Source organism: Scyliorhinus canicula, chromosome 17 (genome assembly GCF_902713615.1).
Source record: "Scyliorhinus canicula chromosome 17, sScyCan1.1, whole genome shotgun sequence".
Classification (NCBI taxonomy): domain Eukaryota; kingdom Metazoa; phylum Chordata; class Chondrichthyes; order Carcharhiniformes; family Scyliorhinidae; genus Scyliorhinus; species Scyliorhinus canicula.
In genome coordinates, this window is record NC_052162.1 from 122,189,060 (window position 1) to 122,214,028 (window position 24,969).

The window sequence follows — 24,969 nt, forward strand, 5'->3', positions numbered from 1 at the left end:
TGAAACTTCCTCCTATCTCCAACATCTGTGAGTAAAACACTTTCTTTTCTCCCCCTTTCCATTTCTTTTCTCATTCTCGCCTTCAATTCTGGCCTTGCAGAAACATTCTGCTGTATTTTAACCAACTGAAACAATCCTATATATTAAACATATTTTTATTTTGAGGGGGGAGAGCTGGCTGACTGGTGGTGGTTTCATCTAAGGGTCACCACACCTCAGAGGAAGGGCAAGGCTGAGAAGGTGGGGCTTTCATGAATAACCTCAGCCAGCACAGGAATTTAACCACCTCTGCATCACAAACCAACTGTCCAGCCAACTGATCTGAACCAAATATATAGACATATATCTGTCTGGCAGCCTGCATGAAGATTTCCAGTCTGTGTCCAGGACTGGAAGCAGTGAGCATGGATCTGTTAATCAGCCTGAATCAGCACCTTCAGAAGAATTGGGAGGGGTAATACCAGATACAGCAGAGTGAGAATGGAGTGTGAGTGTGTGGGGCGGACTTTACAGCTTTTGGGGAATGAGAGAGACGAAAGAATCTTCCATATAAACTAGAATTGTCTGTTCTGAATTTCTATCCTGCACCGAGTGATGAATTTTGAAACTCTTTTTACAGGATACTTCAAGGGGAGGATTTACAGGCGGGAAACTATGACGAAATATCACATCAAGATCTGACTGTTACTCAATTTTTCGGGTCCTGAAAATCATCAGTCTTTGAAGATAGAAGGAGAAATATTTGACTGTTCTGACAAAGAGTCATCTGGACTCGAAACGTTAGCTCTTTTCTCTTCCTACAGATGCTGCCTGACCTGCTGAGATTTTCCAGCATTTTCTCTTTGGTTTTTGACTGTTCTGTGTTCTTCAAAAGATTTTAAACATCAGTATGACTGGAAAAGCAACAAGACAGACACACACACCCGAGTGAAAATGTTCCAGCTTTAACCATTTACACAGCTTGAAAAAAACATTATCATTTGGAGCCACATTTGTTCGGTGTGTGAAGACCTCATTTGATGGTCTAACATGGGGAGACACAAGGACACCTGCACCATGGAGAAACCATGGAAATGTGGAGAATGTGGGAAGGGATTCATCTCCCCATCGAAGCTGGAAATTCATCGACGCAGTCACACTGGGGAGAGGCCATTCACCTGCTCTGACTGTGGCAAGGCATTCACTCAGTTATCTAGCGTGCTGACGCACCAGCGAGTTCACACCAGGGAGAGACCATTCACCTGCTCAGAGTGTGGGAAGGGTTTTGCTCAGTTATCCAAACTGCAGAGGCACCAACAAATTCACACCAGGGAGAGGCCGTTCACCTGCACTGAGTGTGGGAAGGGATTCAGAGATTCATCCACCTTGTTGGCCCACCAGCGAGTTCACACCGGGGAGAGGCCGTTTACCTGTTCTAACTGTGGGAAGGGATTTGCTTATTTATGCAACCTGCTGACACACCAGCGAGTTCACACGGAGGAGAGACCATTCAGCTGCTCTCACTGCACAAAAAGGTTTAGAACGTCATCTAACCTGCTGGAACATCAGCGAGCTCACACTGGGGAGAGGCCATTCATCTGCTCTGACTGTGGGCAGGGGTTTACCCGGTCATCCAAACTGCAGAGACACCAACAGATTCACACTGGGGAGAGCCCATTCACCTGCTCTGATTGTGGGAAGGGATTCAGAGATTCATCTGCACTGCTGACACACCAGCGAGTTCACACTGGAGAGAGACCGTTCACCTGCTCTGAATGTGGGAAACGATTCCGAGATTCATCCAACTTGATGAGACACCAGCGAGCTCATTCTGGGGAGAGACCGTTCACCTGCTCTGAGTGTGAAAAGGGATTCACTCAATTTTCACACCTGCTGAGACACCAGCGAGTTCACAAGTGATTACAGAGGTTGGATTCTGCTGTTATTGCTGCTGTTAATTACGTCCAGGTCTGAACCATGTTCATTCTGACACTTGGTGAAGTGGGAGGTCGGAGGGTTTCTTTCTGCTGGACTGCCAATCTCACGACTTTGCTTCCAGTGGGCTGATACTCTTTGAGCCTGGGAGAGCACATTTCCACTGAAATTATCCACAAAAGCTGATGAAGGACATTTATTTTATCCTGGATAGTAAATAGTGTTTTTCCCCCACTACAGGTAGATCTAAAATAAATACATTTGTCTCTGTTCCATTGAGCCTACAGCACAGGGCCAGGCCAGTTGGCTCAATTGGTCTCTGTCAGTATTAATGCTCCACATGAGCCTCCAACCACCCCTCTTCATCTCCTCCCATCAGCATCTCCTTCTATTCCTTTCTCCCTCATGTATGTATCCAGCTTCCCTTCAATGTATTCATGCTGTTCACCTCAACCACTCGCTGTGGGAGTTCCACATTCTCACCACTCGCTGGGTAAAGCGGTTTGTCATGAAATCCCTCTTGGAATATTGAACCCCTTCAGAATCTTAAAGACTTCCATCAGGTCACCCTTCAGCCTTCGCTTTTCCAGAGAAAAGCAGCCCCAGCCTTTCCTGAGGGTGAAATGCTCTCAGTTCTGGTATTCTTGTGAATCTTTGTTGTACCTTCTCCAGTGCCTCGATTTCGTTTTACTATATATGGGCCCCACACTTTAGGAAAGATGTGAAGTTCTGAGAGAGGGTGCAGGGGAGATTTACGAGAACGGCACCAGGAACGAGGGACTTCAGTAAGTTGGAGAGACTGGAGAAGCTGAAACTGTTCCCTTTAGATTTGAGTCATGAGGACAGAGAAGGAGGCCATTCAGTCCATCGAATCCCTGTTGGCTCTGGAGCCAGCCAGTCACTCTCTTTGCCCCGTTCTATCCCTGTAGCCCCGCAAGTTAATTTCTCTCAAATGTCAATCCAATTTCCATTTTAAATCCTCCATTGTCTTCATTTCCAACCCCCTCACAGGCAGTGAGTTACAGGTCATTACCATTCTCTGCATCAAAATATTCCCCCTCACATCCCCCCCCCCCCCCCCCCCCCCCAACCACCTCCCACCATTAATCTCTTACCTGAAACCTGAAATCTGGTCCTTCTATTCCTTTCTCCCTCATGTACGTATCTACCTTCCTCTTCAATGTATCCATGCTGTTCACCTCAACCACTCGCTGTGGTAGCGAGTTCCACATTCTCACCACTCGCTGGGTAAAGAGGTTTCTCATTGAAATCCCTATTGGATTATTGAACCAATTCGTAATCTTAAAGACTTCCATCAGGTCACCCTTCAGTCTACTCTTTTCCAGAGAAAAGCAGCCCCAGTCTTTCCTGAGGGCAGCACAGTAGCATAGTGGTTAGCACAGTTGCTTCACAACTCCAGGGTCCAAGGTTCGATTCCCAGCTTGGGTCACTGTCTGTGTGGAGTCTGCCCGTTCTCCTTGTGTGTGCGTGGGTTTCCTCCGGGTGCTCCGGTTTCCTCCCACAGTCCAAAGATGTGCGGGTTAGGTGGATTGGCCATGCTAAATTGCCCTTTGTGGGGTTACTGGGTTAAGGGGATGGACTGGAGGAGGCGTGTGCTTGAGTGGGGTGCTCTTTCCAAGGGCCAGTGAAGACCCAATGGGCCGAATGGCCTCCTTCTGCACTGTAAATTATATGATCTATATATATATATATATATGCTATGATCTGAGGGTGAAATGCTCTATTATTCTTGTGAATCTTTGTTGCAACTTCTCCTGTGCCTCGATTTCCTTTTTCTAAATGGAGATGACAAATGTTGAGTGCTCCCAGTGTAGTCTGACCCTGGCTCTAAACAAGTTGAACATAACCTCCCTGCTTTTCAATTCTATCCCTCTAGAATGGAACCCTTTCTATAACCCTATACTTCCTCATCCTTGCCCCATCAGCGAATGGGAACAGCTTTTCTTTATCCAACTTACCTTAACCTGTCATAATCTTGTCCACCTCTCACAAATCTCCCCTCGACCTCCTTTGCTCCAAGGTGAACAATCCCAGCCTGACCTGAACAAACAAACAGAATATGTTAATATCTGCGATCAGATGGGAATGTTTAATTTCTGTTTGAAAGATACTGGGAATATTGTCCTGGATAATAAATGATTGGAATGTTTACCTTGGGTGTGGTTGAATGGAATATATCAAACTGGTATCCTCCTACGCTCTAGTGAAAGTCTGGAATGTGTAGACGGGATGAATAAGTTGATCACTTTCTTCTAGAAATATTTACACCCTGGCCCATGAAGTTTGTTTTGAAGAAATGCACATTTGAAAGCCCGGCCACGGCATGAAATATCAGCACCATAACAGGGCAGATCAGAAAGACAGACACTCACTTTGATCTTTTCATCAGAGCATCTGAGAGTTAAGAATATGTGACATGATTTTGGGATCCCGGTGCGAGTGTGCAGTTGTGATTTGTTACATGTGAAAAATAACAAGCCGAAATTCACGGTGAAATGGACTGAAGACCGGGTCCCAAACACACACAGCTACTGGAGACACAGCAGGAGATGAAATGGTTAATGTAGCCAGGGGATTGAGACACCATTGTGACATCATCAAGACATTGACACACACTCAAGAGAGAAACTGACTTTAAAACAATCCGGATAGAATTAAACACACTGGACATGGGCAAAGTGGGAGTGAAATTAAAGCGATAATGGGACAATGAAGGGCTTGGGAGAAATAATACTGTGCAAGAACTGTCCACAAAGAGAGAGCTGGAGAATCTTTTACATCCATGTTTGATCTGTTCCTTGAAGCATCTGTCCCAATGTACCAGGAACCTGGAACTCACGGTGCTCCTTCAGGAGAAGAGAAGATGGAGTAGATGTTACCCCAGAAGGAGCCAGAAGAGAAATGGGAAATAACGAAGTGACATTGAGTGGGGGTCAGAAAGACTCGCCCCTCCCCCTCCTCCCCCCACCATCGAGGTGTGGACTGTCAGAATCCTGGGGGACTCCCTGCTTCAGGTTTTCTTGCTAATGAGTGAACATTAAATTCAATTCTATGACTGGCTGTGGATTTATTTTGAATTTGATTGTTACACTTCTCCTGTTTTTATTCCTGTTGTGATTACGCTCTGGGTAAGAATGGTTGACAGTGACAGGATGGGAAATTGTGGTTTGGGTCTTCACTGACCAAATGTTTTATTGATCCGAAAGGTGTAAAAGGAACCAAACTCCAGCAGAAATCGAGCAGAGCTGAGAACAGACGACCTGTTCTGTGGGAACAGGGAGATAAACAGCTCCCAGAGGACAGAGAAAACAAGAGTGCCTGGAATCCTAGACAACACCTGGGTGTCAAGGCCACCATGTTTTCACTGCTTGGCATGGGAATGCTGACTCCCTGTACCGGGGACGGAGCGTGGGGAAGACAATTGTTTGAGAGTTTTTTGTGGCTTGGGTGGGTACAGATGGTTCAATGACAGGTTTTGTAATTGGTTCATGTGTAAAGAATCTTTTTTAAATCCTTGTCTGATCCATGTCTCCCTTCCTATTGCTGGCTGCTGCACCATTGCAGATTCTGGGTTTGAACTACAGACTTTGGAAACCCCCCAGCTGCAAGCTGTTAGTTGAACTGGCCAAAGGGATTCCCCTCTGTGCTGTGTGGTAGGGTCCCGTGATGTCATTTTGATGGACTTGGCTAGCAGTCAATCAGCTCTTCTAAAATTCCGAGATTTACCCCATTCTTCATTCTGATTGGTGGAACGCTTCAGAAACTTCTGAAGGGAAGGCTAGGAGAAGAAGCAATCTCCATTTTAATTCACTTCTATTTAGACCTAGAAGGCAGCACACAGCAAGTCTGGACTCTCTCTATTACCTCTCTGCCTGGTGATTTAAAATGCTTCCAGCCAGCCTGTGAAAGTTCCACTGGAAGCTAAAGCAGATTCTCTCTCAGCTGAGGGCTTGTGACCAAATACCTTCCTCTTTCTGCACAACCTGGGAGCTGTTGGCAAGTTGTCATCTCTGTTCTGATTAGGCAACTGTGAGGCCAGAGCTCTGAGTTTTCTCTCAGCCGTTGGACTCCTCCTGAGGGTTCCGGATAAAGAGAGGGGCCATTGAAAATCCATTTAAAACTCTCATGTTGAGAACTTCAGTGAGGCTGGTCGTCCGTCTGGTGGTCCATCAATGACCCTGACTCCACCACTCCCTGGGGAAGAGAGATTCACAGACCCATAGACCTCAGGGGAAAGGAATATCCTCATCTGTGTCTTCAATGGGAAACCCCTTTTAAATGTAGTTCTAGTCTCTGCCACAAGGGGAGACATCCTCTCCGCATTCTCTGTCAATTCCACTCAGGATTTCACGTGTTTCAATAAAATCATCTCTCATTGTTCTGAACTGCAATAGATACAGTCCCAACCTGTCAACCCTTTCCTCAGAGGATAACCCCCTCATTCCTGGAATCCGGGGAGTCAACCTCCTCTGAACTGCTTATATTGCAATTATCCCATTTCTGAAATAAGGAGACCCAAACTGTACACAGTGCTCTAAATATGGTCTCACCAAGGCCCTGTACAACTGCAGCAAAACATCCCGACTTTTATATTCCAGTCTCTTTCCATCTACACCTCCCGCTGGGGAAAGCGGGCAGCATAATCAAAGACCCCTCCCACCCGGCTTACTCACTCTTCCAACTTCTTCCATTGGGCAGGAGATACAGAAGTATGAGAACACGAATGAACAGACTCAAAAACACCTTCTTCCCCACTGTCACCAGACTCCTAAATGACCCTCTTATCGACTGACCTAATTAACACTACACCCTGTATGTTTCATCCGATGCCAGTGCTTACGTCGGTACATTGTATATCTTGTGTTTTCCTATTATGTATTTCTCTTTTCTTCCCATGTACTTAATGATCTGTTGAGCTGCTCGCAGAAAAATACTTTTCACTGTACCTCAGTACACGTGACAATAAACAAATCCAATCCAATCCAAACAACAATATTTAATTGGCCTTCCTAATCTGCTTTAGCTGCAAATTGACTTCTTGAGGTTCCTGTATCAGGATATCCAGATCCCTCTGTACATCAGAGTTCTGCAATCTCTCTCCAATTAAATAATGTTCTGTTTAATTTAACCCTTTTTGCCAAAGTGGACACGCTCACATTTTCCCACGTTATGCTCTGTCTGTCAATGTGTTCCCACTCACTTTATCTGTTTATTGTTCTTTGCAGACTCCCTAAGTCCACTTCACAAATTACTTTCCTACCTGTCTTTGTGTCATCAGAATATCTAGCTGCCATAGATTCAATCCCATCATCCAATTCATTCATATAGATTGTAAAATAGTTGAGGGCCCAGCACTGATCCTTGTGACACAACTTGTCACATCTTACCAACCCAAACATAACCCATTTATACCCCCTCTCTGCTTCCTGTTAGCTAACCAACCTTCCATCCATGCTGATATGTTGCTCCACACATCCCCATCCCACCACCACGAGCTCTTAATACGTTTAATAATCTTTGATATGGCACCCTGGGAATACCTTCTGGAAACCTGGATAAACCACATCTACAGGTTCCCCTTTATTGACATCCCTTGTTACTTCCTGAAAAAGACTCAATAAATTAGTCAATCCCGATTGACTCTCTGAACCATATTTTCAAACATTGTGTCAAAATAAAACTAAAATCTCCTCTATCCCTCTGGCTCCTTTACAATTGGCTTAAGAGAGACTCACTTTTAGTTAAAGAGCCTGTCAACCTCTTTCACCCACTTTCCCCAAAGTGAATGAATTTGAGCAGAAAAATACCACCAAAAATCAAATACTTTTATTGAAACAAGTTTATTAATGAAATAGAACATGGTTTTATTAAAAAATATCAGAACATTACTTGTGGATCAAAGACAACCAGAGTAAAAGAATAACCATGAAAGGATGTTCACAATGTTCGGGACCCAAATGTTTCTCTTCGATTCCTCTGTAGCCTGTTCCCGTGACTCCCCACTTTGAACACAGGAGCACTGAACCCCGGGTTCAAGACACCATCAGCCCTGATCATCCCCATCCCCTGATTTCCCAGTCAGTCCTCTATTAGTGTGACACCCATGGCAGATTCCCAACTGGGGCACAGGCCCTGTTCTTCTCAGCTACATTCAGCCCTCAGCTCAGTTGCCTCGCTGTCATTGACACGATCAATAACGAGACAGAAAGGTGCCCGAGGCTCAAATGGAAGAGAAAACTTGTGGATTAGGATCTCTGCAAAGATCAGTAACTTCCAAGAAAAAATCAAATCCCCAGTCAACAAATTAAAGGATCACATGACAGGCCTTAAGGTTTTATAACTTTTACTGCAACAAACATACTAGAAGCAACATTAACTAAATAATATTTTGGTAGGAAACCTACACCTCAAAAGTATCAGTCCAAAGTGATTATTCATCCCCGAGGGTTCCGTTCTTTTCTTTTCCCAATCTGGTAGCCCTTAACTGCAGAACTGTCTTTCACAGTGAAAGATTGGCTAGCGACCAGAAAACTGAGACTGAGCATAAATAGGTCATTTTCTGGTTGGCAAGATGTAACGAATGATGTGTCACAGGGATCAATGCTGGGACCTCAACGTTTTACAATTTATATCAATGACTTGGATGATGGGTCTGAAGATGTGATTGTTGAGTTTGCTGATGATGCAGGCAAAAAGGAAAAGGAGGTGGTGTTGTGCTGATAATAAGGGACAGCGTCAGTACATTAACAAGGGAGGATCTCAGATCCGGAATACAAAATGTGGAATCTGTTTGGGTGGAGCTAAGAAACAGCATGGGACGGGTTTGGTGCCAGAGGCACAGAGCTGCCTACTCACCCTGAGGAGGTTGTACAGATTTTACAGCACAGCTCCTTCACCTGAGGAAGGAGCTGTGCTCCCAAAGCTAGTGATTCAAAACAAACCTGTTGGACTTTAACCTGGTGTTGGAAGACTTCTTAACATGGATTTGGGAATAGGAAATCATGTTTGACGAACCTTTTGGAGTTTTGAGGATGTTACTAACAGAATTGATAAAGGGGAGTCTGTGGATGGAGTACACTTGGATTTTCAGAAGGTTTATGATAAACACCCCACAGGAGGTTTGTCAGCAAAATGAAAACACATGGGAAAGGAGGTAATATACTGGCATGGATTGAGGATTGGCTAACAGGCAGAAATCAGAGAGGAGGAATAAATGGGTCATTCTCACCTTGGCAGGTCGTGACTAGTGGGTACCACAAGGATCAGTACTTGGGTCCCAGCTGCTCACAGTTTATACAATGATTTGGATGTGGGGACCAAATGGAATATTTCCAAGTTCACGGATGACACAAAGCTGGGTGGGAATGTGTGTTGTGAGGAAGATGTAAAACGGCTACAGGAGGATTTGGACAGACTCAGTGAGTGGGCAAGGACATGGCAGATGGAATATAATGTGGAAAAATGTAAGATCATCACTTTGGTAGGAGGAACAGATGAACAGAATATTTCTGAAATGGTCAGAGATTAGAAGGTGTAGATGTACAAAGGGACCTGGGTGTCCTGTCAATAAGTCACTGAAGGCTAACATGCAGGTGCAGCAAGTTATTAGGAAGGCTAATGGGATGTTGGCCTTTATCACAAGCGGATTTTAGTAGAGGAGTACTGAAGACTTGCTTCAATAGTAAAGAACCTTGGTTAGACCACAGCTGGAGTACTGTGGGCAGTTTTACTCCCCTTACCTTAGGAAAGGTATTATTGCCACAGAGGGAGGGCAATGAAGGTTCACCAGACTTGTTCCGGGGATGGGAGGTGTTGTGTCCATAAAACCTCAGACCTCAGACAGTGTGGGGGGAAAAGCATTGAAGTGGATGATCAGCCATGATCGTATTGAATGGTGGACCAGGCTCGATGGGCTGAATGGCCAACTCCTGCTCCTATGTTCTAATGATACAAAGATATGTAGGAAAGTAAATTGTGAAGAGGACATAAGGAGGTTACAAAGTGATATAGATAGGTTACGTTAGTGGGGAAAAGATCTGCCAAATCGAGTATTATGTGGGAAAATGTGACATTGTCCATTTTGGCAAAAAGAATAAAAAAGCTTTTTATCCAAATGGTGAGAGATTGCAGAGCTCTGAGATTCAGAGGGATCTGGGTGTCCAAGAGCATGAATCACAAAAGGCTAGTATACAGGTACAGCAAGGAATTAGGAAAGCTAATAGAATGTTATTGTTTATTGTGAGGGGAATTGAATACAAAAGTAGGGAGGTTATGCTTCAGTTATACAGGACATTGGTGAGACCACATCTGGAGCACTGTGTACAGTATTGCTCTCATTTAAGGAATGATGTCAATGTGTTGGAAGCAGTTCAGAGAAGGTTTACTGGACTCATACCTGGAATTGGAGGCTGGTCTTATGAGGAATGATTGGACAGGCTGGGCTTGTGTCCGATGGAGTTTAGGTGACTTGATTGAACCGTATAAGATCCTGAGGGGCCTTGACAGGGAGGGAGGCAGAAGACGGGAAATTATGGGCTGGTTAGCCTGACTTCGGTCATTGGTAAGATTTTAGAATCTATTATTAAAGATGAGATCGCGGAGTACTTGGAAGTGCATGGTAAAATAGGATTGAGTCAGCACGTCTTTGTCAAGGGGAGGTAATGTCTGACAAATCTGTTAGAGTTCTTTGAGGAGGGAACAAGGAAGTTAGACAAAGTAGAACCAGTGGACGTGATTTATTTAGATTTCCAGAAGGTCTTCGACAAGGTGCCACAAAGGAAACTGTGGCACGATTGGGTTCAGGGTAAGATCCTGGCATGGAAAGAGGATTGGCTGACTGGCAGAAGGCAGAGAGTGGGGATAAATGGGTCTTTTTCAGGATGGCAGCCGGTGACTAGTGGTGTGCCTCAGGTGTCAGTGCTGGGACCACAACATTTCCCAAATACATTAATGATCTGGAAGAAGGAACTGAAGGCACTGTTGCTAAGTTTGCAGATGATACAAAGATCTGCAGAGGGACAGGTATTATTGAGGAAACGGGGGGGGGGGGGGGGGGGGGGGGGGTGCTACAGAAAGACTTGAACAAGCTAGGAGAGTGGGCAAAGCAGTGGCAGATGGAATGCAATGTGGAAAAGTGTGAGGTGATACACTTTGGAAGGAGAAATGGAGGCATAGACTATTTTCTAAATGGGGAAATGCTCAGGAAATCAGAAGCACAAGGGACTTGGGAGTTCTTGCTCAAGATTCTCTTGAAGTTAACATGCAGGTTCAGTGGGCAGTTAGGAAGGCAGGTGCAATGTTAGCATTTATGTCGAGCGGGCTAAAATACAAAACCATGGATGTACTCCTGAGGCTGTATAAAGCTCTGGTCCGACCCTATTTGGAATATTGTGAGCAGGTTTGGGCCCTGTATCTAAGGAAGGATGTGCTGGCCTTGGAAAGTGTCCAGAGGAGGTTCACAAGAATGATCCCTGAAATTAAGAGCTTGCCGTATGAGGAACGGTTGAGGACTCTGGGTCTGTTCTCATTGGAGTTTAGAAGGATGAGGGGAGATCTTATTGAAACTTACAGGATACTGTGTGACCTGGATAGAGTGGACGTGGAGAGGATGTTTCCACTTGTAGGAAAAACTAGAACTAGAGGACACAATCTCAGACTAAAGGAACAATCCTTTAAAACAGAGATGAGGAGGAATTTCTTCAGCCAGGGTGGTGAATCTGTGGAACTCTTTGTCGCAGAAGGCTGTGGAGGCCAAATCACTGAGTGTCATTAAGACAGAGATAGATAGGTTCTTGATTAATAAGGGGATCGGGGGTTATGGGGAGAAGGCAGGAGAATGGGGATGAGAAAAATATCAGCCATGATTGAATGGCGGCGCAGACTCGATGGGCTGAGTGGCCGAATTCTGCTCCTATGTCTTCTGGCCTTATGATGTTTCCTCTTGTGGGAGAATCTAGAAATTGGAGTCACTTTAAAAGTAACAGCTTGCTCATTTCTCACAGAGGGTTGCGAGTGTTTGCAACTCTCTTCCTCAAACTCTCTTCCTCAAAGGACAATGGAAGCAGAGACTTTGAATATTTTGAAGGCAGAGCTGGATAGATTATTGATAAGCAAGGGGGTGAAAGGTTATTGGGGTCGGTGGGAATGTGGAGTTGAGATTACAATCAGATCAGCTGGGAACTTATTGAATGGTGGAGTAGGCTTGAGGGGCCGAATGGCCTATTCCTGCTCCTAATTCATATGTTATCGCATCCTTTAATAATAATCTTTATTATTGTTACAAATAGGCTTACAATAACACTGCAATGAAGTTACTGTGAAAATCCCCTAGTCGCCACACTCCACCTGTTCGGGTACACAGAGGAAGAATTCAGAATTTCCAATTCACCTAACAGCACGTCTTTTGGGACTTGTGGGAGAAACCCGGAGGAAACCCATGCAGTTTTGGGGAGAATATGCAGACTCCGCACAGACAGTGAGCCAAGCCGGGAATTGAACCCGGGTCCCTTGCGCTGTGAAGTAATAGTGCTAACCTCTGTGCCACCTTGCCGTGCCATTAATAGATTGTGGCATTGGCTCCGTGGTTCCTCATTTTCTCTCCCTCCTTAAATAGTGGGGTTACATTTACCACCTTCCAATCTGCAGGAACCATTCCAGAATCTATAGAATTTTGAAAGATGATCACCAATGTATCCACTATCTCTACAGCCGCCTCTTTCAACACTCTGGGATGTAGAGCAGCAGCTTTTGGGGATTTACTAACTTTCAACCACGTTAATTTCTCCAGTTCTACTTTTTCACTAATACTAATCTCAGTTCCTCGTGCTCACTAGTCCTTTGGTTCTCTCGTGTTTTTGGGACAATCTCTGTAACTTCCTCTGTGAAGACAGACACACATTGTTTAGTTTCTCTGCCATTTCCTTATTCCCCATTATAAACTCTCCTGTCTCTGCCTGGAATGGACCCACATTGGTCTTTGCTAATCTTTTCCTTTTCACATTCCTATAGGAGCTTTTCCTGTCGGTTTTTATGTTTCTCTCCAGTTTGCTCTCATATTCTATTTTCTCTTGATCAGGTTCTTGGTCCTCCTTTGCTGAATTCTAAAACTAGTCCCAATCCTCTGGCTTACTACTATTTGGGCCACTTTATGAGCCTCTTCCTTTGATCTAATGGAATCTTTAACTTTTCTTGTTAGCTACGGTTGCGTCACTTTTCCTGTTGGATTTTTGTTCCCTAATGGAATCTATATTTGGTGTATATATGTGGCATGATTTGGGGGGCATCCAAATGGAAAGGCAAACTGAATATCTTCTCACTTCCAAACACCCCTTCACTCTGTGATCGTGTGAAATTTTTTTTTTTTTTATAAAGTTTTTTATTTAACACAAATTTGTAACAGTTACAGAGAGAAACATGGCCCTGTGCAAAGAGCCTTAACATAGTGAAAACGAACATTGGGAAAGAATAAACATGTTAATAAGTGTTGAAGCCAAAGATCCTTCCATAAGGCACTTTCCCTGCCAGCTCTGTTTGCCCATGCCACCCGTATTCAACTAAACTAACTAACGTGGCCCTAACCCTCTTCCCCCTCCCCGCCCCCCTCCGCCTGGTCTCCCCTACTCCCCAAGGCCTGACCTGCCAGGTCAGCCCTGCGCTTGGCCCTAGCCCGCCCCGCCCCCCCTCCGATCTCCCTGGTGCCCCCTGACCTACGCTAGCCACACTGACCCCTGCCCTTGGCGCCTACCTGTCTCCCGTCCCAGCGCTCAGGCCCTCCCCCCACACGCCAGGGACCCATTAACCTAATTGTGTCTCACCGTGCCCTTTCAAGTCCCGTGACTAGCCCCTAGCCCATCCCCCTATCAGAGGCCCCGATCTCGCGCCAAAAGGTACCAAGCACAGGCCCCCCCCCCCCCCCCCCCCATTGCAATCCCCCCAAAGGACCCTAAACAGTGCGCCCTCCAGCCCCCACTCTCTGTCCAGGCTAAAAACAATCTTGGATAAAACATTACAGTACAGGATAGTTTAACAAACCGCCGCCACACAAAAGGTCTGAGAGCCCCAAGTCCTTTAGTTCCAGTCCAGCTTCTTCTTTTAGTAAAAGTCCTAATCAGAGCCATTTTGAGTTAACAGGCCGCCGCCACTGTACAGCACTGAAAGAACTAAGTGCCCATTAGTTCAAGTCCAGCTTCTTGTCTTTAATAAAGGTCCAAACCTGTTCTGGTGTCTCAAAATAGTAGTGGAGTTCCTCAAACGTAACCCAAAGCTTTGCAGGATATAGCATTCCAAACCTGATCCTGTGAAATTTTAAACAAGGTAGTCGCAACAAGGCTCACAGAGCGTCAGCTCGCTGGAGACAAAGCCGTGAGAACGACCAGTCCAGCAGAAAGAAACCCTGCGACCCTCTCCATTGACCAACAGTTAGAATGAACAAAATGCAGTCCTGGATGTAACTGAAGCAGAAGCAATAACAGCAGAATCCAACCCCTGTAATCAATTGTGAACTTGTTGGTGTCTCAGTAGGCGCAATGAATCATGGATTCCCTTCCCACATGGAGAGGTGAACGGCCTCTCCCCAGTGTGAACTCGCCGGTGTGAATGCAGGTGGGATGGATCACTAACTGCCTTCCCCTACTCAGAACACGTGATTGCCTTCTCTCCAGTGTGAATTCGCTGGTGTTTCTTCAGGTCCGGTAACCGAGGGAATCCCTTCCCACACTGAGGGCAGGTGAACGGCCTCTCCCCAGTGTGAACTCGCTGGTGTACCCGCAGTGTAGATGAATAAGTGAATCCCTTCCCACACTGAGAGCAGATGAATGGTCTCTCCCCAGTGTGAATTCGCTGGTGTGGCTTCAGGTCCGACAACTGAATGAATCCCTTCCCACACTGAGAGCAGCTAAACGGCTTCTCCCCAGTGTGAACTCGCTGGTGTCTCTTCAGGCCGAATAAGCGAGGAAATGCCTTCCCACACTGAGAGCAGATGAACGGCCTCTCCCCAGTGTGAACTTGCTGGTGTGACTTCAGGCAGGATAACTGAGTGTATGCTTTCCCACACTGGGAGCAGGAGAATGGCCTCTCCCCGCTGTGAACTCGTTGGTGTTTCAATACTTGGGATGAAACACTGAATCCCTTCCCACACTGGGAGCAGGTGAACGGCCTCTCCCCAGTGTGAACTCGCTGATGTATCCGCAGGGTGGATAACCGAATGAATCCCTTCCCACATTGGCGGCAGGTGAACGCCCTCTCCCCAGTGTGAACTGGCTGGTGTCTCTGCAGGCTGGATAACTGAGTAAATCGTTTCCCACACACAGAGCAGGTGAACGGCCTCTCCCCAGTGTGAACTTGCTGATGTTTCTTCAGTTTGGATAACTCAGTGAATCCCTTCTCACACTGAGAGCAGGTGTATGGCCTCTCCCCAGTGTGACTGCGCCGATGAATCTCCAGCTCTGATGGGGCTTTGAATCCCTTCCCACAATCCTCACATTTCCACGGTTTCCTCATGTTTTGCATCTCCTCGTGTCTCTCCATGTTGGACATGAGGTCTCGTCCACACACAGAACAGGTGTACGGTCTCTCCCCGCTGTGAATGGTGTGATGTTTTTCAGGTTGTGTAACTGGTTAAAGCTCTTTCCACAGTCAGTGCTCTGGAACACTCTCACTCGGGTGTGTGTGACTGGGTGCTTTTCCAGTCACACTGATGTTTAAAATGTTTTGATGCCGACAGATTGGGTAAACAATTCTCCTCTAGATTCAAAGGTATCGAGTGACTCTGTAAGACCGAGACGTGACAATTGAGATTTCTGTCTGTAATTCCTCCTCTTGTAATACCTGTAAAAGGAGTTTACAAAAGTCAACACTCAGTCCAGGATAGAAATTCAGAACAGAGAATTCTAATTTCTTTGGACCATTCTTTGTTCTCTCATTCTCCAATATCTCGGCTCCAATACCACGAGACCATAAGACATAGAAGCAGAATTAGGGCACTCGGCCCATCGAGTCTGCTCTGCCATTCAATCATGGCTGATACTTTCCTCATCCCCATTCTCCTGCCTTCTTCCCATAATCCCTGATCCCCTTATTAATCAAGAACCGATCTATCTCTGCCTTAAAGACACTCAGTGATTTGGCCCCCACAGCCCTCTGTGTCAAAGAGTTCCACAGATTCACCACCCACTGGCTGAAGAAATTCTTCCTCATCTCTGTTTTAAAGGATCGTTCCTTTAGTCTGAGATTGTGTCCTCTGGTTCCAGTTTTTCCTACAAGTGGAAACATCCTCTCCACGTCCACTCTATCCAGGCCTCACAATGTCCTGTCAGTTTCAATAAGATCCCCCCTCATCCTTCTAAACTCCAACGAATAAACATCCAGAGTCCTCAACCATTCCTCATACGGCAAGCTCTTCATTCCAGGGATCCTTCTTGTGAACCTCCTCGGGACCCTTTCCAAGGTCAGCACATCCTTCCTTAGATATGGGTCCCAAAACTGCTCACAATACTGCAAATGGAGTCTGACCAGAGCCTTATACACCTATTCCCCAAACCTAGTCTCCAGGGAGCGGACTCGGGGGGGACGGAGTTTCGGAGCTGTGAGGACAGAAACCTTATCTCGGGGATTCACAGCCGAGTCTCCAGGGAGCGGACTTGGTGGGGCAGGGTATCGGAGCAGTGACTGTAGGAAGGATGATCTAGCTGACCACTGCACCCTGGTACAGGAGGCCATTCAAGTCGGGGGAGGAAGTGGTAGTTGTCGGGGATTCTATAATTAGGGGAACTGATAACATCCTTTGGAAGCAGGACCGAGAGTCCCACAGGGTATGTTGCCTGCCCGGTGCCAGGGTGAGGGGCATCTCTAACCGGCTTGAAAGGATATTGGAGAGGGAGGGGAAGGATCCAGTTGCTGTGGTCCACGTTGGGACAAACAACATCAGCAAGACTAGAAAAAAGGATCTGTTTGGGAATATCAGGAACTAGGAACAAAATTAAAGAACAGGTTCCCAAGGGTTATATTCCCTGGATTATTCCCTGAGCCACGTGCAAATTGGCATAGGGATGAGAAAATTAGGGAAGTAGACACGTAGCTAAAGGAGTGGTGTGGGAAAGAGGGGTTCCATTTCATGGGGCACTGGCATCAGTATTGGGACAGGAGGGATCTGTACCGTTGGGATGGTCTCCACCTGAACCGATCTGGGACCAGTGTCCTCACGGAAAGGATAAATAGGGAGGTAGTCAGGAACCTAACGTCAGAAACTGTAGCTCATGGCAAAACTACAAGGTGGACGTATGAGCTTGGGTAGAGTGCCCTTTCCAAGGGCAGATGCTGACTCGAGGGGCCGAATGGCCTCTTTCTGCACTGTAAATGCTATGATTCTATACTGCTTAAAGCAAAGCATCCAGTGGAGACCATAGGAGTGGAACTGAGGAAGAAAACAATCTCAAACTGTAATGGGTGTTGTGTATCGACCCCCCTGGTGGCAGTACTGAGGCGCTAGATTGTATAAAGGCAGAAATTAAGCAAGTGTGTAGCAAAGGCAGAGTAGTATTAATGGGGGATTATAACTGACACACAGATTGGGAGAGGCAGACAAGCACCTGTCAGAAAGGGAGTGAATTTCTGGAATGTGTCCGGGATAGTTTCTGGGCCCTCAGCGTCGGGAAGTGGTAGTGCTAACCACTGCACCATCTTGCTGCCCCCTCTTCTGCCCATCTAACCAGCTAATTTATATTGTCCTGTAATCTAAGGCCTTGTTCCTCACCATTTAGAATGGTTGGAATCAGTGGCTTGTACTATCCTGGTTTGACCCTCCTTGCCTTCTTGAATAATGGCACCACATTCACTGTCTTCCAGTCCTCAGGCCATCTCTCCTGTGACCAGAGAAGATTTGAAAATTGTCAGAGCCTCTGCAATCTTCTTCCTTGCCTCCCACAGCAGCCTGGGATACATCTCATCTGGCCCTGGATTTATTCACTTTCACACCTGGTGAAACTGTTCATACCTTCTCCCTCTCAACGTTAAGTTGTTCAAGCAAATCACAATGTGCCTTCCTGATTTCTATACCTACATCATCCTTCTCCGTGGTGAACACAGATGCAAAGTGCTCATTTAAAACTTCACCTGTATCTTCTAGTTCCATGCACACATTGCCACATTGGTCCCTATTCTTACCCTGGTCAACCACCTGCTCCAAATATACTTAGAAAACTTTGTTGGATTTGCCTTTATTTTACCCGCCAGTGCGTTTCCATGCTCCCTCATTGCTCTCCTAATTCCTTTCTTAAGTAATCCTTTGCACTTTCTATGTTCGTCTGGGACGTCCGCTTTCAGCCCTCGGTATCTGTGAGAAGACTCACCATTAATTCCTTATCCAACCCTGGATATCCCTTGACATCCAGGGTCTCCTGGACTTATTGCTCCAACCCTTCACTATCATGGGAACACAGAATCATAGAATTTACAGTGCAGGAGATAGCCATTTGGCCCATCGAGTCTACACCGACCCTTGGAAAGAGCACCCCACTGAGGCCCACACCTCTATCCTATCCCCGTGACCCTCACCTAATCTTTCTGGACACGAAGAGCAATTTAGCAAGGGCAATTGCTCTGCTTGGACCTGTTAAGACTTAATTACCTGCAAAGACTCGCATTCAAAGTATCATCTTGCATCTTTGACTTTGTCTATATATATGTTTCTGGATAAAAGCAAATCAGTGCGGATGCTGGAATCTGAAACGAAAGAGAAAATGCTGGATAATCTCAGCAGGTCTGGCAGCATCTGGAGGGAGAGAAAAGAGCTGACGTTTTGAGTCCAATGACTCTTTGTCAAAGCTTTTCTCTCCCTACAGATGCTGCCAGACCTGCTGAGATTTTTCAGCATTTTCTCTTTCGTTATATGTTTCTGGAACCCTCTTCATTCTCCTGAGAAAGGAGCTGTGCTCCAAAAGCTCATGATTCGAAACAAACCTGTTGGACTTTAACCTGGTGGTGTAAGACTTCTTACTGTGCTCATCCCAGTCCAACATCGACATCTCCACATCAATTGTATTGGCTTGCTCCTCCTGGGCTTCCCATGAGCGAATTTAGTTTATCCATTTCAAGGTGACTATGTTGTTAGTCAGTTTGCCAATACTTTGGGGTGTGTGAGCTGCATTGTTATCCTCCTGTTTGTCTAGAATCGAACCCTCTTTCCCCACTCACTATGTGAACATGTTGACTGGTTGTTGAATTGCTGCCATTTCATCTGGAGGCTCTGCTCCCTCAGAGATCCTGTTCTTTTATTTAAAATTTAGATTACCCAATTATTTTTTCCAATTAAGGGGCAATTTAGTGTGGCCAATCCACCTACTCTGCACATTTTTGGGTTGTGGGGGCGAAACCAACGTAGACATGGGAAAAATGTGCAAACTGCACACTGACAGTGACCTAGAGCCGGGATCGAACCTGGGACCTCAGCGCTGTGAGGCTGCTGTGCTAACCACTAGGCAACCGTGCTGCCCTGGAGATCCTGTTCTGAATGAATTCTCAATGTCTTCTTGTATTTCTGCGGCAATATCTCTTGTTCTCTGGGCCCATTTCCCGCCAGTTTTTCTGCTGCTTTCATTGTTTGAAAAATGGTGAAAACAAAAGTAATAAAAATATTGACATTTGCGGGTGTCTGGCGGGAGGGGCGCGGCTTCCCTTCCGACAGGGAGTCAGGGAGCCGCTTCAGCTCTTTCCGTGCGGCCTGGTCAAGCTGCCGAGAGCCTCGGGACTCACTGCTCGGTGCCGCCGGTCGGTGCTGCGGGTCTGACGGGGGAACAACCCAGTCAGTGACCTTCCCCTGACCCCGGACCGGGGCTGCGCATGTGCGGCGCAGCACCCACCCCCTGACTTTCCTCCTGACGGATTGACCGTCATAATTTCCCGAACCAGAATCAGGGAGCTGACAATATTCATCAGGGTTTGCGGCTCCACAAAGTATTTCCAAATCCTCCCACCCACCTCCTTAGTTTCGCTCGGGGTCCAAAACGAAGTCCCATTAATCCGAATCCGCACACGTCGCAGCTTCGACCGGTAATGCGCATGTGCAGAGAAGAGCCCACCCACCTACTTCCTGCGGAGGTATTGACCAATGGAAAGAGTGGACCCGCCGGAAGGACACTGGTCCTTCAGCCAATCAGATCGCGGGCTTTATGTGAATGGAGATTTAGCTTCACACAGAGTGAAACCTCCTCCTGTCTCCAACATTTAGAACATAGAACATTACAGCGCAGTACGGCCCCTTCGGCCCTCGATGTTGCGCCGACCCGTGAAACCATCTGAAGCCTATCTGACCTACACTATTCCATTTTCATCCATATGTCTATCCAGTGACCACTTAAATGCCCTTAAATTTGGCGAGTCTACTCCTGTTGCAGGCAGGGCGTTCCACACCCCTACTACTCTCTGAGTAAAGAAACTGCCTCTGACATCTGTCCTATATCTACCACCCCTCAATTTATAGCTGTGTCCCCTCGTGTTGGTCATCACCATCCGAGGAAAAAGACTCTCACTGTCCACCCTATCTAACCCTCTGACTATCTGATATGTCTCTATTGTCACATGTGTCGCACCTTAACCAGACCTGTTCCCATATGGGGTTCCCATTTTAATTTCATGAAGACTAAACGAGAGGTGCTGAGTGACGGCCATTCTTCAACAGGGGAGGAGGAAGCAAAAGCAGTTGGGGGGGGGGGGGGCGAGGGCAAGAGGAATGGTTCAAGTACAGGCTCAGTTGAATTGCCTGCACCAATTCCATGTATTATCGGGATCCACAGCATTGCCTGAAAGAAATACAAGCCATGTGGTTCTGGGTCAGACAGTTAGGAAATCTCCAACTTCAAAATTCAACCTTTGTTGCTCAGCCCAAACATTGGGCGCGATTCTCCGCAAATGCGGAGAATTGTAAATGCTGCCATGAAACTGGCCTTGTTTCACGGCAGCCTCCGCGCCCCCTCCCAGGACCCGATTCTCCTCCCCGGTCGGGGCTAGGAGCGGGGCCCCGTGAACCACGGCATCGCAGGCTTAGCGACCGTCGCTAAGCCCGCGCGCCAAGGGTCACGGCGGCTGACGCGCACAATGACGTCAGCCGCGCATGTGCGGATTGGATGGCTCCAACCCGCGCATGCGCGGATGACGTCATCACACATATGCGTCAAACCCGCGGACTGATGCTGCGGGGCGACGGAGGAACAAAGAGTGCGCGGGTTTCGGACCCGCTGCCCGCGATCGGTGAGCAACGATCGCGGGCCCATGCCACCCTTGGCACGGCCGCACCACGGCCGTGCCAATCGGTGCCATGGTTGTCGGGAACGGAACTTTGCGGCCGTTTTCACGAACGGTGAGAGCAGGTGTGTTTGCGTTCGTGAAAACGGCCGTAAAGGCCTGGGAACTCGGCCCATCGGATAGGGCAGAATCGCTGTTCGCCGTAAAAAAACGGCGAGCAGCGATTCGTGTCGTGGGGCGGCCGTGGGGCGGCCGTGGGGGGGGGGGAGAATAGCGGGATGTCGGGAAGGCCCTCCCGATATTCTCCGACCCGTCGTGGGATGCGGAGAATCGCGCCCAATATTTTTGCCTCACTCTCGTGAAATTCAATCCTCCCTGGTCCAGAAGCTATCTTAAAATTGAATTGAAGATGCCATACAGCCCATCCTGTCTGCGCTGGTTACCTGCAAGGGTAACTTAGTGAGTTCGGATGAGGTCAGACTGTTATTTATAAAACAGGCTCATCATAACTTCTTGCTTTTTTAGGCTATGCCTCTATAATGAAGACCAGGATCCCGTATGCCTTTTGAAGCATTTCCTCCACCTGCCCTTCCACCTTTGATGATTTTGATTCATGCACAAATGCTTCAAGAGACAAATAGCCCCGAAATCAGCCTCAAACGGTGCCTGGCAGGAATTTAAGGGAACAACTGAATTTCATACCATCTGATGTATGGTATGAAAGAAGTCTGCAGCTGAGAAATGCAAACATCTGCGTTTAGACTTTCCAATAAGAAACTAAAGTGCATTTGATTGAAAATAAACTCACGGAAAAAGTGCATCCAACACACGCTGTCCTGTCAGTAGAGGGTTACAGGCTGGGAGTTTTTCAGTAACTGGTCTCACCTGACGTACAGACCATACCTGAACCATGGTGAACTTCTCTTTGATGCTTTCAAATTCAAGTTCCAAAACCACATCAGAAACATCTGTGAGTAAAACACTTTCTTTTCTCCCCCTTTCCATTTATTTTCTCATTCTCACCTTCAATTGGTCACTTGCAGCAACTGAAGGGAAAGGAAGTGAATCCAGGGAGGGTGCAGACTCTGGAAAGCTTGGCCCAGGTCTCTCTCTCTTAAAGACATTGACATTCTTTGCTCCCTCAGCTTGACATGGGGAAAACGTGCAGATGTCGCACAGACAGTGGGACCAGGCCTTTGGGCAGAACCCCTGGGTGGTTCCAATGTGCTTGGCCCTGCTGTTGCCTGAAAGGTCTCCTGTTCCCGACCCACCCTTGGGCCGAGGTGTTTATGTCACAAAGGCCCCTGGGTTAAGGGGGTAGCTCTGCCCGCCTCATCCAGGTAGATTGTACTCGGGTGAGGCTTATGGGAATCTGAGGTTGCAGATCCCTTGGCCTCCTGTCGGGTTATAACCTGGGAAAATGGTGCTGAGGTAGAGGGGCCAATTATCTCAACAAATGGTTGAGCAGGCTTGATGGGCCAAATGCAGCTCCTATTTATTCTGTCATGAAGCACATGGTAGCACAGTGGTTAGCGATGTTGCTTCACAGCTCCAGGGTCCCAGGTTCGATTCTCGACTTGGGTCACTGTCTCTACGGAGTCTGCACATTCTCCCCGAGCCTGCATGGGTTTCCTCCAGGTGCTCCAGTTTCCTCCCACCAATCCCGAAAGACTTGCTGTTAGTTGAAATGAAAAATGAAATGAAAATCGCTTATTGTCACAAGTAGGCTTCAAATGAGGTTACTGTGAAAAGCCACTAGTCGCCACATTCCAGCACCTGTTCGGAAAGGCTGGTACGGGAATTGAACCCGCGCTGCTGGCCTTGTTCTGTTTTACAAGCCAGCCTTTTAGCCCTGTGCTAAACCAGCCCCTCAGTGATTTGGACATTCTGAATTCTCCCTCTGTGTACCCGAACAGGCGCCGGAATGTGGCGACTCGGGGCTTTTTACAGTAACCTCATTACAGCGTTAATGTAAGCCTACTTGTGACAATAAAGATTATTATTATAAAGCAGTGAGCATGGATCTGTGAAACAGCCTGAATCAGCACCTTCAGGAACATTGGGACGGTGAATATTAAATACAGCAGGGTGAGAATGGAGGGAGAGTGTGTGGGATGGAGATTTACAACTTTTAGGAACATAGCAGGCCATTCAGCCCCTGGAGCCTGTCCCGCTATTCACTGAGATTATGGCTTATCTGTGACCGAACTCCATATATCTGCCTTTGGCCCATATCCCTTAATGTCTTTGAGTTACAAAAACCAGTCTATCTCATTGAAAAAAAATTAATAAACATTTTATTGAGGTATTTTTTGGTTTTACAACAACAACAAAATAAACAATTTTGTTTATTCCCACAGTTCAAAGATGTGTAGGTTAGGTGGATTGGCCATGATAAATTGCCCTTGGTGCCAAAAAGGTTAGGTGGGGTTACTGGGTCACGGAGATAGAGTGGGCTTGGGTAGGATGCTCTTTCCAATGGCCAGGCTGGCGCAGATTCGATGGGCCGAAAGGCCTCCTTCTGCACTGTAAATTCTATGATTCTATGAAAACAGGTTCACAGTTTAGCGCAATTTTATTCACAACTCAACAAAATATGACTCAGGCTCACAGCTGAGCTTTGGGTTTTGCCCACACTTAGTAACGGAGGCTGGCAGGCTACGGCCACTCCATCTGGATGCCTTCTCTGGGTTCGAAACCCAGGGTCCTTTTTTCTTACGATGGTTGTGCCTGGGGGACTCCCAGGTTATCGCTGAAGATCTGTTCGATATTTTTTTCTTTATACTGGTGAGCTAGGATAGAGTCATTGGTATACGCCCACCACCGGCCATTGTCCAAGTCAGACCCCAACCTGTTAATGGGAAAGACAGGATATTCCTGTTTATCCATGGTGATTCAATCAAGACCCATTGTCCTCCAAAACTCCCCTTATCTGACCAGCCATCAGCTCATTATGGAGTCTGATGGCTTCTTTTGTCTGTTCTTCGTCCTGCTGCAAAGTTGATCACCTGTGTCTGGAAGTTTGTTACATATTCATAGTCTTTGGAGTGGGTAATCACAAAGTCCATATAGCAATAACAGGTCTTGACTTGGGTGCTTTTGCAGATAGTCAGTGTCGATTCCAGCCAGGGTCTCATGAGACAGTTTCTGTTCCTGACCTATGTGTATCTTCTCAACCTGTTTTCAGTACCACATTTCCCCCTGTGATCCCATAAATGCATGGGATCATTAGTTTGGGCAATCCTAAATCCCAGAGTGAACCAGAGATTCATACTTTCCTTACAATATTCAGCACGGTAGCACAAGTGGATAGCACTGTGGCTTCACAGCGCCAGGGTCCCAGGTTCGATTCCCTGCTGGGTCACTGTCTGTGCGGAGTCTGCACGTTCTCCCTGTGTCTGCGTGGGTTTCCTCCGGGTGCTCCAGTTTCCTCCCACAGTCCAAAGACGTGCAGGTTAGGTGGATTGGCCGTGATAAATTGCCCTTAGTGACCAGAAAAATAGGTTAGGAGTAGTTGTTGGGTTGCGGGGTTAGGGTGGAAGTGAGGGCTTAAGTGGGTCGGTGCAGACTCGATGGGCCGAATGGCCTCCTTCTACACTGTATGTTCCAATATTCAAAGCTTATTCAATTACATATTTAAAACCCAATTTCCAAGTCTCATTTCGCAATGCCACATTTAATCAAACTTCCATTTGCCTTTTCTCCATCTTTTAACATATCATTGTAAAAGCTTGATATATGGTAATGAGAACAATAGGAATAAAAGCAAAATGCAACCTGATGTGTATCCAAGGGTGAATT

At 46.8% G+C, this 24,969-nt stretch overlaps 1 protein-coding gene across 1 annotated transcript in view; it reads left to right on the forward strand.

The window, feature by feature from the left end:
* The window catches only part of LOC119951773 (zinc finger protein 850-like), a 110,580-nt gene continuing 85,611 nt past the window's right edge, over positions 1–24,969 (forward strand). The window contains exons 1-2 of the mRNA XM_038775112.1: positions 1–487; positions 620–1,895. Of these exons, the coding sequence (XP_038631040.1) occupies positions 1,030–1,895 (866 nt within the window). The 5' untranslated portion in view covers positions 1–487; positions 620–1,029. The remainder of the gene's footprint in view (positions 488–619; positions 1,896–24,969) is intronic.